This window comes from Drosophila tropicalis, unplaced genomic scaffold (assembly GCF_018151085.1).
Source record: "Drosophila tropicalis isolate 14030-0801.00 unplaced genomic scaffold, ASM1815108v1 contig_302, whole genome shotgun sequence".
Lineage (NCBI taxonomy): Eukaryota > Metazoa > Arthropoda > Insecta > Diptera > Drosophilidae > Drosophila > Drosophila tropicalis.
The window spans coordinates 236,377-252,064 of NW_027172757.1; the positions used below are offsets into that span (position 1 = coordinate 236,377).

Genomic DNA, 15,688 nt, shown 5'->3' on the forward strand with positions numbered 1-15,688 from the left:
ACATCTAGGTAAAATTTTCTTTAACCAAATGACTCTTTTTTGTTTCCAAGTGCTTTTGTTTTTAAGACTGACACTTTGCGTTTGTTTACTGAACTGTTAAGACGGCATGCCTTAAATGTTGATCTTTTCTACTAACAGATCTATTTAATACAACCTTTTATTTTGATTTTTTATCTTTTACGCGCCTAACTGAAAAGAAAAGAAAATAAAAGCCTAAGACCTTTTAACCACAAATACATAAACAAAAACAGTCTGCTCTTCTAAGAACAATTCTTAATTGTAAAATTAGCCCACCTTTGGAAAATAGGACGTTTCAGGGGTAAGATCCGCCAATTTTTGTGAAACTTATCGACTAAAGCTTAAGCCAGGTCGATATTACTGAAGTCACAGAAGCTTTGTGTTCTTTCTGGGTTCTTTTTTCATCACGGACGTTGATTTTTCTCGTTTGGATTATTATCTTAGATTATCTCTGAAAATTATGGTTGATCTAATCGCTCCAAGTGCCCATCTTTGGTTCACCTTGTGATGAACCCATGACAACTAAAGGCGAAAAGCAATCATAATCATCATTGAATTCGAATGATAAAATAAATCAACGCGGATTTTAGTTGTATACCACAAAAGCATCACTAGGAGGGGATTATTTGATCTGACATTTTTAATTCAGGTTGGTGAATTGGTTTTGCTAATTTGTTTGCCGTTTGGGATATACAATAGTTAACTTCATGTTGAAGAATTATAAAACACCGTTTAAAATTTGTATATATCTTTTTAAAAATGTTTCGACGAACATATTCTTACCATCTTTTCCCCGTTTTAGAAATTCTTTGGTCAATGTTTAAATTTTCAGTTTTTACGGAATAATAAGACAATTTCGTTTGGTTGTTTGTTTAAGTCTAAAGTTATGTATTTATTTATTTTACAAGATATTTTGTCTATAAAATGTATACATATATATATAATTTAAATATCCTACAAAAATGTATGCATCCTATTAGAAAAAAGCGTAAGACAAATCAAATAATTTTGACTCGACTTCTTGTTTTCTTTTTTAGCAGCGACATGACAGCAGATATTTATTATATCTTATGTGTTTAAATGTTTTTTATTTTTGTATTGAATAAAAGATCAACAACGTGAGGGATTGTATACATTAAAAACTAAATTAAAATAAAAAAAATAATAAAAATGAAGCCCTGACATGCAATGATTGAAGTGAAAAAACAACATTCAACTAACTCAAAGAATTTTTGTTTTTGTTATATTTTCCATAACAATTTTAATGAAGAATCCATTTTAATTTGGTTTTTTGTGTTTGCTTGAAATTATTAAATTTTGTCACAGTGTTCAATATGCCAAATCCAGTGTATATGTGTGGGTTAAGGTGTATCTTAAATTTATAACTTTTTTTTTAATTTAGGGAAACAATTCAACTAGTAAGTCCTGGAGAGTACGATAGCGTTGATCAGATAGTTTTAAGTGACAACTGCCGAACGTTTGTCACGATTCTTGCCACGCGAAATAGAACGTGCCTTGAAGGCGGCAGCATTGACCAGATGCTAAAATAAAACAAGAACAAAAAACAATTAAAAACATGAGCCTTATGGGAATGGGTTTTCATCTAGGCAACTTACGCGCTCCAGTTTGGATTGTTTGACCTTGGCATTGCCATTGATGCCAGTATTAGTTGGACGTGGACCCAGTTGAAAAATGTCACGTATAAATTCATTCTCCTGCAACTGACTGGTCATGCCTGGACCCATAACAGTGCACAAAGACGAATATTGATGGTGTATGGACCAGGAATCCAAAATCAAACTCTCATGACCAAAGCGTATATTAATTTCCGGTGAAATGTCCTCCTGCAATGGTAAGCAAAGGGTTAAGTTATTGTAGTTTAGATTGGAAGGAAAATAACAATAGATTATGGCATTTTAATATTAAATTTTTAACTGGATGGATAGTATTACGCGTTTCCTACATTAATGCAGATCATCCTAAAGTAGGCTTGACGTTTTGAAACTTTAACATCATTTTTTCATCATTTCGAAAAACTTTACTGGATGAATATAGAAATTTCATTTCATTTCTAATTTTATCTTCATTCCGAGAATACAAAATTCTAGCAAAGAAACAAAAATTTCTAAAAAATATTAAAAAAAAAAATATCCCTTAAAAATTTTGAGATATTTTGGTAAACCAAATTCTAGTACAAAAATATATTCTTAAAAAAAATCAGAAAAATTATCGTTACAAATTCTGTAAAGTTTTGGTTTTTGGCCCTTTTATACAAGTAAATTTCTAAATTATGCTGCTATCCACTTATCAACATGATTATGTTCCACCCAATGCGAAGCGCTATGAGTTTCTTACAAATGCCAAAGGCTCCGAGGGGCCCAAGGTTATAGAGTGTGAATGTATTGCCGAGGAGAAAATCAAGCCACCGGCAGAAGCGGCCAAGAATTGCACCGGAGTGGAATGGACGGGCATTGCGCCGATGGGCAAGTTAGTCGATCCTCGACTTATACCCACAGCGTTGTCTCAAGATCAAGTGGATAAGATGGCCACCTCAATAGAAACTGACTGCTTTAAATTGCAACCGAATCGTTTTCTCAAAATTCTTCGCACCGTCTATCCTGATCTGTATGAGCGTCTCAAGGTGATGCCCAAAGAGGAGTTAGGTCGACGCTTGGAGAAGAATCGCATGTTTACGACATATCAAATCGATTACTGTGCCAGGAATGAATATCCTCAGGGTATTTATGAGAGCCTTAAAACTGAAGATGAGTCATCCAAATTGAATGCAGACAAATTGTTGAGCAATAAAGGGCCTTGCTCCGAATTCCGTAATAATGTGATGAACGAATTGGAAAGGGAAACATCCGAGGGCTATGAAGCATCACGAGATGAGGGAGAGAAAATATATAAACCCTTCAAGACAGCCTTTGCGGATTCATCGCGTTTTGTGGCCTCGGGTAATAATTCGCATTGGAATACTTCGCCCACAACATATAAGAAATTACCCAATTTCTCGGAATATATGGATTCAATTAGTCGCAACGGTTGCATTATAATGCGCAACAAGTTGCACGATCATTCTAAATGTTTACAAAATTATTGTCGACATGAATTGAAATTCACTTGCAACGATATGAAGCCTTAAAGATGGACGACGGACATGCAACTTTTGTTGACTAAATGGCAAATATATTCATATACTTATCTATCCCAACTAAAAGTAGCACTCTAAATATTGTAATTTTCGTGTTCACTTTTTGTGTGAATAAAATTAATAGTAAATTCCCGTCTAAAGCAGACTTCTCTTCGGCTTAAAAAATGTTATATCGTTGCAGCTTTACATACCTCTAGATAACGCAAGACATCACGGAATGTGGCACGTTGAGCCTTACGATCACGTTTGGCCCGATATTTGTGAGAATCGGTTGCCAATTGTTTGACCGCATCACATAGTTCAGCAATATTCTCCTCCAGGAAGTCCGAATCATGGGCACGGCCTGATTCCAATATCAAAGCAATAGTTTCTCCAGCGGCCATGCGAACATCCAAATGTGGCGATTGCAATAGTCCAAGGAATTTCTTAATGGATCTAAAATAAAATAAACATACAACGTGAACCCTTTTTTTTGGATATTACAAATTGCCATCTCACTTACGGGAACATATTCTGGCCAGTGGTCATTAGGGACACACTATCACCAGAGGGTATCAAGGTTAAAAGCAATCCCCATGAGGACAACGCCTCAGCATGTAGAGCTCCAGCCTCTGATGTAACCGAAATTGGGGTCTTGTCGTCACCGCGTAGATAACTGCCCGCAAAAATTGTTTCGAAGAACTGCATCAATTGAACTAATTCCCCTACATCCTCACAGCCCAAAAAGTTAAGTAATCCCAGAGCTGTGCAGCATTTGGCACGTGCATCGAATCCAACAGATTTATCCTGAACTGTTGTCAATAGAAACTGATTCATGGCCTTTGAAATGCCCTCCTCGCCGCCCAATTGAAGTACTAGCAAGGGAGCCAGACGTGCTCCCCAAACCTGTTCTTGTCCTTTGCCACGTCGAATGCTCTTCTCAACGAAATCCATAAGAGTCATTTTACGATCCTCAACAAAATCGGGCATATAACGATGCATTAGTAGCTCGCAAATGGCTTGCAGGGCTTGCACACGGGTCTGAGCTGATTTCTCAGTTGCCTGTTCCAAAGCCTTTTCAAATTTCTCCTCGAAACGTTCATTGGCCAGTTCATCGTTGGCCTCAGATGAGGCAACCTCCGAGACATGTGAATAGACGCTTACATTATCGAATGATTCGTCCTCAGAATTAGAGTCATTGTTTCGACCTTTGAAAAGGAGAGGGATCAAAAGCATAAAATTAATATTATTTCAGACAGTTTTATGATACTTTTAATGTAAACATAAATCGGGCGTGGCAATTTCGCTGTTATGATCAATTACAATTTCTTGGAACTTGCTCAATTTGCAATTTGTTTGAAATTTGTAAACAAATTTCAGTATACAAGCAACATTGCTATATCAAATTATCAATGCTTGTCAAACTGTCGAATGAATCAGCTGTTTAAATTAGATGGAATATTTTCCGCTTTGCAGCAGTTTTTTTCCACTTCTCTACAGTACACAGCAGAAATAGGAAACTAAAGAAAACTGCTTTTGTGTGTGTGTGTGTGTGTGTTCTGATTAAATGGAAATTTAAATTAAATCTAAACTACACAAACAACTGCTTCCAATGACCTTCAGCAAGAAACAGAAGAAGAAACAACAAAAAAGTCCTACATTTTTAGAGCCAACAAGTTGTGCAACAAGTTTTTCTTTCATCAACTTTCTTTTTAGCAATTTTCCTAGCAGCAGCAATGCTATCTGGGGCAAGGTAATTTCCGCCTTTTTACTTGCATTCTCTCTACCTGTCTCTCTATCTCTTTGTCTAACTTTTGCTCGCATTCTCTATAGCTTTGTCTTCTCTCTTTCTCTCTCTCTCGCTTATTTTTGCCTGTGCCTTTCACAAAAGACATCGGCAACGAGACGTTGGGTAATCAGCAATCCAAAAGATGAAAATGAAGGAACAGAAAAAGGTGAAAACAGCTGTTGGCATAACTGTGCACTGAAAGTAGTTTTTATGTTGCTTAAGGTGCGAGAAAGAGAGAGAAGTGGAAAATTTTTTTATAATTTTTAGGTCAAAGAGAACGCGAAATGCATTTTACATTATTTGGTTTGTTGTTTTTGTGTTATTATATTTTAGTTTTTAGCGTATTTCGGTTTCCTTAAGATCTCAAAAAAATTTCCCAAAATTAACGTTTTTCAATCTTTGTTTTGAACTTAATAACAAATTATACATGTAAATATCCTTCTATTAAAACTGTAATGACTTTTTTTTCTAGTTTATACATAAAGTTTTTGTTGAACTAAACCCAATCATTTTTTTTGGGTGATTTAAAAGATTTGATCCCATGTTTATTTGAATTTTAAATATGCATTAAAATATACTATATGTAATTATCATAGCAAATATACACACTTTAAGTCCCGTATTAAAATAGATTTAGATCTACATAAAAATTGTTGACTTATGTTTTTGGTTTTCTTTTTTGTTTTAATGGCAAAACAAATGTTAAGCTATTTCATTTCAAAGTTATTTTTCAACACCCTGTATTTAGTCTGTGTTACTTGTCATGTTTGTTGTTTCTTCTGATAAGCTGGCATTGAATGATTTACATACAGACACACAGATGGATGTATTGTAAGTGATGTACGTACTTTTACATATGTATGTAAATGCCCGTACTCGTATTATTTTTGTATTGTTTCATTGTTGTCATCGCCAGCTGAGCGCGTGTAAAGCTTTTTTTTTTTTTTTTTTTTTTTTTTTTTTGGGTGCCAGCAAAGCAACAAAAAATATATACATATAGGAAATTTCATATGATTGCCAAACAGGTTGAAGCTTTTTGAGAAAAATTAAAGAACACACACACACATACCTAGATAAAAATGCTAAAATATTGAAAGCTAAGATGACTAATGTAAAAGGTCATTTCACCATTTGCATTATATTAATGCCACCTCCCCCCAAACACTTTCACACACACACCCCCGCACATGTTCATGTGACTCACCTTTTCCTCCAGGGCCTCCGTTTCCACCTCCCGATTTTTTATTACGACGCGGCATGCTGTTGCTTTGTTCACGAATTTTAGTAGACAATGTTTTTTTTCGAGTGATTTGTTGTCGAGTGTTTCTCGCCTACTTTGTGTTGTGTTTGACACACACACACACACACACACACACAAATGCGGATCTGCTCTCTGACTTGCTCTTTTTGCCTCACGCACGCACTCACACAGAGACGTAAAAATCCTTGGTAGACAACTTAAAACGCACGTGTGATTGATTTTCCTTTGCTGTTTAAATTTACTAGTTTAGTTGCTTTTTATGTTAATTTTTAATTTTTTTTGGTTAGAATTTTGTTAATTATGTATAATTATTTATTGGTTTTTGCAATGTTAATCAAGATGCAGCTATGCAAAAACTTTGATGTTTCCAATTTTTATTAATACCGCACAATTGTCTTTTGTGTTGTTGTTGCTGCTGGCGGTGTTGCACGTTTTTGTTGAATGTCGATTTTGCAATGAAGTTGATTATTTGATTGCGGCGTGCTTTATTTGGCTTGGCGATAATACAAAAATGTTGTTGTTGAGCTCTGGTTGCAGCAAATTTCATGTTTAATTGCAATGGAATTTCTTAACTCAACAGACACCCCCACACCCTTGTCTGCCCCTTTGGCCTTGAGACGAAGACGACAATGACTGGAAGATCCGCCTGCCACTCGATTGTGAAAATAAAATTGAATTCCTTAACTTTTTTTCTTTGATTCTTTGTTTAATTTCGTAGTTTCTTGTGTGTGTTTTCGGGGCTTTTTTTTGTTGTCAATAGACCAGCTATCTGGTGGTTTGAACTTGACGGCTGTAGCTTTTTAAAAGCTCTGCAAGCGTCTGGCGTTAAAAATAATGCAAATTAATTAATTTCCACTGAAATTTCCGACACTTACGAAATGAAAAAACGATGTGATAGTGATGGCACACGGTCCGATAGATTGCATGCGTTAGGGATATGGAAATCAAAAACTTCGATAGGCCGTTATCGGTTATCTTTGCAAAGACAAAAAAAGACTTAAAACGTATTTCAGTATTTTTTAACGGAACTATTTTAAAATATTTGTATGCTAAGTTTTAAATAATCCGTTTAAAAATCATTTTGCAAATCTAAAATTTGATTTTTTTTAAATTTATTGATCACGGGGTACTAAGAACATAAAAAAATTTGATAAATAATTTTATAGGTTTAATATATTGAATAAATAACTTGAAATTAAGCAGTATAAAATAACGAAATACATGAGGTTTTCTATATTGTAAACATTATTCACTTTCATTAGGTAGATTTATTTATTTCGCAAACATTTATTCATAAAAAATCGACCATTAGATTAATTAAAGTAAATTTAAAGTCTATAACTACTACGGTTCCAGATGATATATATATCCTTAATCTTTTGAAATTTATTCCTTATCGACTGCTCAATGCAAGTCGTGGAGAATCCTGTAAACAGACTTTATCAGAAATTATTAATTCTGATTATGATTCTTTGAACCCATTATAAACAGTAGATAGTAATAGTATTTGATTATATGGAATTATTTGATAAGGTTATTAATTATTGTAAAGTGCCACTTAATTAAATGTAATATTAAGTAGTATTCGTCTTCTTCGCAATTCTTTAAATTTTCTATTTGTTATTGCTGATAAATGTATGTCTCTAATCATATAAGTACAAAAGACTTAAATTGATAAGGTCATTAAAATATATATAAATATTCGACTATAAAAACGAATCACTTTGTAAAATAGTACCATAACCATCAAGAAAATGGTAGCAAAATATTGTATTCCACTCGTTCTCCTTGGCTTACTGGCCAGAACAATGGGTTCTCCAGTACAACCAATTGTCAACAATACGAGTAAGAAGCACACAGGCAAAGACAAATAATGTTGTTACCTATTTTAAAATCTGCAGCCCTTTGGAACAAACCTCTATTCACGCAAATTGGTAACAAATTCTATTTTATTGAAGCTGAGGTAAGAACAAATTGGTATGTTGCCTATGCCACATGTCGCCAGATGGGGGCCCATCTTATAAGTTTAAATTCAGCTGACAAGCTGACTGCAGTTACCAAATTTCTTCAGGATAATAAAATTGACGCTCCTTACTGGACATCTGGTAATGATTTGGGACAGGAAGGAATCCACGTTTGGTTTCCTACTACAGATACAGTTGATGTGGGCATTTGGTATCCTGGAGAGCCTAATAGCGTTGAAGGCAAGGAACGTTGCGATACTTATCGGTATGATGCATGGAGGGGATTACATGATATGCCATGCGAGGCTCAAGAAAAATACATATGCGAGTTACCCCAACATGTCTATTAATTATCTTAAGCATATTATTTAAAATATAAACTTATAGCTTTTAAGCATAAAAGCAAATTTTCATGAAGGAATGTATCATGATTTTTTTTTTTAAATTTAAAAAATTAAAATGTTTGTGGTTTTTTGCAGTTGTAGATTCGCAATATAAAAAAAAAAAACATTTTTTTTCCATATGAATAAACATAATTTAATCAATTTTTTAGTGATTAGAAATTTTTTTAGTGCGCTCTAATAGCTCGGGCTTTCTATCTTAATAACTATCTTAATAAATTGCTTATTTTATAAAATTCAAAATTTCTATCGGTTACCGCTTTTACCAATTAAAAGTCGAAGTATCGATAAGCCGATACTTTTGTTAAAGCAGCGCTGTATATACACACACGCACACAAGTACGCGACTGCAACGACTGAGAGAAGAGAGAGTTTTTTGTTTAGTTTTTTATTTTATTTTTATGGCACTGCGAAAGAATATAAGGAAATTATTTAAACAACGTTTTGCCAGCAGATAAGTCAAGAGGCCGATAAGTGCGCTTTTGCGAAGGAAAACACAAGCTTAAAACATACGACAACGACGACAAACTGAAACTGAACTTCAGAACTCGAACTTTGTCACCCAAAAATTTGTTCGTCGCTTCAAAGCAGGTGAATGGTGAATCAATAAAATCTTACAAAATCCGAGAGGGATTGCACAAATACAAAAAATTAATTGGGTAATTTGTAAGCGGAGCTTACCACAGCACACACAGAGAGAGGACTGGCTCCATTCCCACGGTCCCCTCACTTCCCCGGATCGACGTCTCTGTGGATGTGTGGATTATCACTGTTAATAGTGAACCTTAGCCTTTGGCTATCTAATCGCTACTTATTATAGTTAAAACATATGTATAATCTATGACTATTATCGAAAATTAAAATTTTTGTCGTTAATTTTCAGTTCCCCTCCGTCACACACAATGGCCGCGATTGAGGAACGATTTCAGGCTGCCGTTAATGTGATCAAAGGATTACCTAAAAATGGACCCTATCAGCCCAGCACAGGAATGATGCTCAAATTCTATGGACTCTTCAAACAGGCCACCGAAGGTGCCTGTGAACAGAAGAAACCCGGATTCTGGGATATTGTCGGCAAAGCAAAATGGGATGCCTGGATGAGCAATCGACATTTGAGCAAAGATCAGGCTATGCAACGTTATGTAGAGAGTTTGCAGGAAATAATCGAGACAATGTCATTTACGGAGAATGTTCAGAACTTCGTTGGTAGTCTAGATGGATTGGGTAACATTAATTTGGATGAACTGGAACTGGTATCGCCGGGCATGAGAGAGCTTGCTGAATCCCATCCCAATTCGCCATTCCATTCGCGCACAAACAGTCCACAGCATGGCTCAAGCTGTAATGGGGAAGATGAGGCAGCGGCAGTGGATGCAGGCACTACTGCATCATTATCGACAACACCCGCCGAAGAAACGTCCACATTGCCCAAGGAGAATGGGCATATATCGCCTGCAATTGTGCTAACCAATGGTTATTCCACTGCCAACGGTAAATCCTCCAGTTATCATGACCAGAGTTACACAAATAATAGTAGTGTGGCGATTGTGGATCCCTCCGATGATGAATATGATGATCCCTATGATCTCAGTCATGAGCTTTCCCAGGCCATTTCACAAAATACCGATTTGCTGCGGCAAATCCAAGCAACAATAACGCGCATGAATAACGATGTGGGTACAGTGCAGCAACGTGTCTGTAGCCTCGAACAATCACTACTGGAACTGAAAAATGCACAAAAAGCTGCACGGGGAAGGGATTCGACACAACAGCAACCCGCTTGGTGGCCCTTCAAGCAGATTTCCCCGCTGTGGTTTGCTGTTCTGGTGCTCTGGCCCTTTCTGGTGCGAAGATTTGCAAGAATGCTGCAGACTTCGACGGAACGCAGACGCTGACATCCTCTGCAAAAGAGAGTGCGGTAGTGGACTAGCTAATTCTAGCATGTGGTAGTTAAATGGTGAGTAGAAAAACAATTCACCTTATGTGAATTAAAATTTGGTTACAAGACAAAATTCTAATTAGAAATTTATTAATCTTAATTTAAACCAAAAGTTTTAATTTTTTCAAATTCTTGGTGCTAGTTTAAAATTGTATGCTGATTAAAGTACGTAAAGTAGTACAGTTAATTAAATCTCGAAATAGTTTATAGAAATTTCAAAAAGTTTTTTTTAACAAATTACTTTAAATATATTCATTTAAAATAATTTTTCAAAAAAAAAAAACTTTAATTATGAATGTTAATTACGTTCTTCAAAAAATTTACTTTTAACAATTTTGAATCATTTTTTGCCGGATACTTTTGTGAATTCTAAATATAAACTAAATAATTGACGATTAAATACAGCAAACTAACATTAAACTTAATTAGTCTCAACAAATAAACTATATTTTGACGACACATTAAGTATGTATATTGTTAAACAAGATTAGATGGATCATTGATTAGCCCCAATCCCGAATTTTTTGGTCGGTGCAAAGTAATTTTATTTTTCAATCAAAATCAAAAGATATATGTACATATGTATGTACATATATTAACTCTTTATAGAAAAATTTCAAATACTAATATTTACTTGTTTCATTTTCAGATTACTGTATTGGTTATGGGCACGAGCTTGGTCTTTATTATTTTTGTGGCTTTCTTCTATCTTCAAATGGCTTCTTCATTTATTGTACAGACAGTTGGCCTTTTATTCGTACAATTTTCGCAGTTTTCATGGTTATCCAGTTGCAATATATTTGTATACCTCTTTTTTATTATTATAATATATATACGTGTATATTTATTTTGTTTAACAAAAGCAACTTTTGTGGCACATTCCCATCTATAATAGTTTCTAAGTCTTTTTTTGTTTGTGCACTAATTTTCTTTTGCCTAAGAGCAACAATAACACTGTCGGTCAGTGCAATTGGGTTGTAAAAAGAGAAAAAACAAAGACAAAACAAATTTGATTGTGCATTATTTTTGTTATTAATTATAATTTTTGTAATAAAAAGTCATGTTTGAAAGTAGATTCATTTGGAATGATAAAGCAACTGATCAGGGTTGTGGGGTGATGCGTAGATAACCCTTACCAGAAGGCACATCAATTGTATTAATTCCACTTGGAAAAAGTTTTGAAACATCTTCGGACTTAACCGTGGGCAACACCATGCAATCGCCACCGCTTTTCCAATCAGCCGGCGTAGCCACACTCTTTGTTTGGGTCAAGTGCAGCGAATCAATAACACGCAGAATTTCACTATTAAGAAATAATTAAGGTAATTAATGAAACATAAATATGAACTATATACTCACTCAAAATTTCGTCCTGTGGTGGCTGGATAGAGTATGGATAGACGTAATTTCTTTTTATTATCTACAATAAAGACTGCACGACAGGTTAAAGGAATGCCATCCGAGTTAAGCTCATCCTTATCCAGCATGTTCAGCTTGACAGCCAGCTCTCGTTTGTGATCCGCAATGATAGGATAATCAAAACTGGATAGCTCTACGTAAAACAGAAAAAGGTGTTTGAATATGATTTATATCACAATTATCTTACTCTATGGATTTTTTGAGATTCCAATTAACCTACTGCCATAATGTTTTATATCCTCGATCCATCCTTTGTGCGACTCAGCCGTATCACAGGACAGAGCAATTGGCTTAACACCACGCTTTAGAAATTCAGGAATCAAGGTTCCGACACGGGCTAGCTCAGTAGTGCAAACCGGCGTATAGTCAGCTGGATGTGAGAAGAGTATCGCCCAAGATTCATCACCCATCCATTCATAGAAATCAATTTCACCCAAATTCGTCTGGGCCTGAAAATTGGGAAACTGATCACCAATATTAAGAGACGTCGGCATTTTCCTTCAAAAAAAATTAAAATTCTGATGAAATTAAAACTATTTCGAAACGCAGTACGGCTAGTAAAATAGTCTGGCAATAATCAGTGCCATAGCGATTGTTATATCGATAGCATGACAGCTGACCATAGTCTAAGAAGGACTGCAACCCTGCTCCAAACATAAACAATTTTAACTATTCTAAAATTTTTTCTTAAAGATACAATGACTGATTTAAGTGTTACTGGCAGCCAAATGCAAGTCAAGTCTCCACCACCATCTACGCCCATATCGGAACCTTTTCGAATTACAACTAACGCTCCACACCAACTTAACGACGAAACACTAAGCCCAGGAAGAAGGAGACTACAGAAATGGCTTGGTCGTGTCCTTCGAATTAAAATAAGTGATGGAAGAATCCTTGTTGGCTTTTTTAATTGCACAGATCGGGATGCTAATATTGTGCTGTCCATGTGTGCCGAATATCTCGTCGAAGGCGAAGGACAAGAGCCGCGGCTCTTAGGCAATGTAATGGTGCCTGGAAAACACATTGTCTCGTTGAATATTGATGAGCCCAAGCCCGCCAGTTCTAGTCTATTTCTGTAATAAAAAATCCTAATAATAAATATAAATTATATCAAATTTATTAAAGATTTCTCGATAGTAACAAAATTTCAAAACAAAATCTGTAAATTCTTCAAGTGTTTTAAAAAACAAATGGGTTTCTTGAAATACAAAAAGGAAGTTCTGTTTATAAATGGTATAAATTATTAAAAACAAGTAGATTTTAAGAAAATGTTTATTTTATGTACTTCCACGAATATAAAAATTGACTACGCCCATGTCGACGGAAAGATTCACCACTATTTGGCACTTATTGGGGCCTTTTTTTTTGAAAAGGCGTTACAAAAAACAGTCATTTATGAGCATCTCTAATTTGGTGCTGCCTGACCTATTAAAGATGAATCAGCTGGTTGTTTTTAACTTCAATTCATTAATTAAATTTTTGAGAATCAATTGAGAACAATCAACATCGCTGCCTAGGCAATGGATTTTACGACCTTCGTTAAACCTTCCAATGGTGACAGCATGGCAACAGCAGAAGCCACCGATGGCAACGATGCCAAAAAACTACAATTTTGGAAACATGTGGAGTACATCGAGAATCATGGCAAACAGGAGGATGACTACGAATACTGCATGACGGAATTCCTTCGCATGTCGGGCATCTATTGGGGTGTCACAGCCCTAGATATAATGGGACAATTGGATCGCTTGGAACGAAAGTATGTACTGGAGTTTGTGAAACGCTGTCAGTGCCCAGTGACTGGTGGCTTTGCACCATGCGAGGGTCACGATGCACACCTGCTGTACACGCTGTCTGCCATCCAGATTTTATGCACTTACGATGCAGTGGACGAGATTGATACGGATGCAGTGGTACGCTTTGTTGTAGGACTTCAGCAGCCAGATGGCAGTTTCTTTGGCGACAAATGGGGCGAAGTGGACACTCGATTCAGTTTTTGTGCGGTGGCTACTTTGACGTTGCTAAAGCGACTTGAAGCTAGCATTGATGTGGAGAAGGCGGTCAAGTTTGTCATGTCATGTTGTAATCAAACGGATGGTGGTTTTGGATCTAAGCCAGGAGCTGAATCACATGCTGGGCTTATCTATTGCTGTGTTGGTTTTCTTTCGCTTACTCAACGGCTTCATTTGCTTGATGTGGATAAGCTGGGTTGGTGGCTATGTGAACGACAATTGCCAGCTGGGGGCCTTAATGGCCGGCCTGAGAAATTGCCCGATGTATGTTACTCATGGTGGGTGTTATCCTCGTTAACCATTATGGGGCGACTGCATTGGATCAGTTCGGAGAAACTGCAGGAATTTATTTTATCATGCCAGGATCTGGAGACTGGTGGCTTTTCAGATCGTACTGGCAATATGCCAGACATATTCCATACTCTATTCGGGATTGGTGGTTTGTCCCTCCTAGGACATGGAGGACTCAAACCTATTAATCCCACTCTGTGTATGCCACAATACATTATTGATCGCCTCGACATTCACCCCCAGAAACTGGAAAGACCCTAAAGGTTGTCACTCTGGACATTCGTTCCCACGATTTTGTTATAGCCAATAGAATAGTGTAAAATATTGATTATTTATCATTAATAGTTTCTGTGTATTATATTATTTTCATTTCTCTGCATTTATCATGAATTTAGCTTTTTGAAATTTCAGTACAACATTTTAAGGCAATGATAAACCGCAATAAAGACATTATTTTTACAATCTATAAACCTATGATTCATTACAGTTGAATTAAATTGATCGATCAACATTTAATTTAATCATGTACAACTGAAAAACACAGCACAGAAGCAGGTAATTATTTGAAACGAAAATATTTCCAATTGTGAAAAAGGCAAAAATTCAACACGTAAATAAACAGGTCCTTACGAACCGTTTTCTTTTTTTTTTTTTTGCCGAAAAACGAAATTTGTACTTTGAAACCCTGCCAAAAATAAAAAAAAAATTTAAAAACACCGCCATCAGCAGCGTCATTTCCAGCGGATATCTTTTGGCATTTAATTTTTTAATTTTTTTTTGTTCGGATGATCCTGTAACCCAGCATCGTGCTCGCCGAAAATCCTTTTTTTTCATTCAGCCTCAGCAGACGCTCTGCCACGGATCGAAATAAATATGTATATATAGAATTCAAAATTTTACCAATGGTACTTCAAATGTCAATAAACAACATGTATGTATATAAAACAATTGCGTAACATACGACCATAATAATCTTGCAAAATTCAATAGAATAATATAATACATAAGCTCCTCTGCTTTTGATTAACTCCATAGAGTGTGAAAATTTTTGGCACGGCCGAAGTTAGCTTGTTCCTTTTGGGTAATCGTCATTAAATATAGCTAGAAGTCAACCAATAATTCAAAATGATAATTATCTACACGGCTGACGGCTTTGGTCAAAAGTTTCGTTGGATCTTTCATAACAAAAACAAAGTCAAATAAAAAGCTATTAATATAACAGATTAAAATTGATATGAGTTCCTTGACCAAAATTGATGTTTTAATCGATTTCTCTATTTTAACGATTTCTGGTGAGACTTCTTATCTCTTGTTTGCGGGCTTTTATACAAATATGTACTTAGTAAATATGCCTCTTAAAATAAAAGAAAGCTTTTATGTGAGTCATAAGAGAATTCTGGACTCCCCCACAAATTTGCCAATTGGTATCTTCTTAGTTTATTTGCAAAGATCGTGGCAAGC

The 15,688-nt window shown here is 35.6% G+C and overlaps 6 protein-coding genes and 1 long non-coding RNA gene across 7 annotated transcripts; 5 read left to right on the forward strand and 2 right to left on the reverse strand.

Annotated features, from left to right (window-relative positions):
* Positions 1-1,239: 1,239 nt before the first annotated feature.
* Positions 1,240-7,100, reverse strand: Ifrd1 (Interferon-related developmental regulator 1). The gene is made up of 5 exons (XM_068284180.1): positions 6,145-7,100; positions 3,675-4,359; positions 3,364-3,607; positions 1,635-1,862; positions 1,240-1,559 (listed from the first exon to the last, which is right to left on the reverse strand). The coding sequence occupies exons 1-5, from the start codon at positions 6,197-6,199 to the stop codon at positions 1,476-1,478; spliced, it is 1,296 nt and encodes a 431-aa protein (XP_068140281.1). The 5' UTR covers positions 6,200-7,100; the 3' UTR covers positions 1,240-1,475.
* Positions 2,119-3,315, forward strand: LOC137572415 (uncharacterized). The gene has a single exon (XM_068284179.1). The coding sequence runs from the start codon at positions 2,309-2,311 to the stop codon at positions 3,161-3,163; it is 855 nt and encodes a 284-aa protein (XP_068140280.1). The 5' UTR covers positions 2,119-2,308; the 3' UTR covers positions 3,164-3,315.
* Positions 7,101-7,917: 817 nt separating the features above from the next.
* Positions 7,918-8,586, forward strand: LOC137572417 (uncharacterized). The gene is made up of 2 exons (XR_011031648.1): positions 7,918-8,046; positions 8,103-8,586. It is a non-coding gene; the product is annotated as an uncharacterized lncRNA (long non-coding RNA).
* Positions 8,587-8,905: 319 nt separating this feature from the next.
* On the forward strand, positions 8,906-11,578 carry LOC137572447 (acyl-CoA-binding domain-containing protein 5). The gene is made up of 3 exons (XM_068284207.1): positions 8,906-9,157; positions 9,450-10,523; positions 11,155-11,578. Exon 2 carries the CDS (start codon positions 9,469-9,471, stop codon positions 10,459-10,461), a length of 993 nt encoding a protein of 330 aa, XP_068140308.1. The 5' UTR covers positions 8,906-9,157; positions 9,450-9,468; the 3' UTR covers positions 10,462-10,523; positions 11,155-11,578.
* On the reverse strand, positions 11,514-12,494 carry Prx6a (Peroxiredoxin 6a). Its single transcript, XM_068284208.1, has 3 exons — positions 12,145-12,494; positions 11,865-12,057; positions 11,514-11,808 (listed from the first exon to the last, which is right to left on the reverse strand). Exons 1-3 carry the CDS (start codon positions 12,416-12,418, stop codon positions 11,607-11,609), a joined length of 669 nt encoding a protein of 222 aa, XP_068140309.1. The 5' UTR covers positions 12,419-12,494; the 3' UTR covers positions 11,514-11,606.
* Sbat (LSMD1 domain-containing protein Sbat) lies at positions 12,421-13,069 on the forward strand. The gene has a single exon (XM_068284209.1). The coding sequence runs from the start codon at positions 12,623-12,625 to the stop codon at positions 13,001-13,003; it is 381 nt and encodes a 126-aa protein (XP_068140310.1). The 5' UTR covers positions 12,421-12,622; the 3' UTR covers positions 13,004-13,069.
* Positions 13,070-13,347: 278 nt separating this feature from the next.
* Positions 13,348-14,860, forward strand: RabGGTb (geranylgeranyl transferase type-2 subunit beta). The gene has a single exon (XM_068284205.1). It carries the CDS (start codon positions 13,445-13,447, stop codon positions 14,486-14,488), a length of 1,044 nt encoding a protein of 347 aa, XP_068140306.1. The 5' UTR covers positions 13,348-13,444; the 3' UTR covers positions 14,489-14,860.
* The last annotated feature ends 828 nt before the right edge of the window (positions 14,861-15,688 follow it).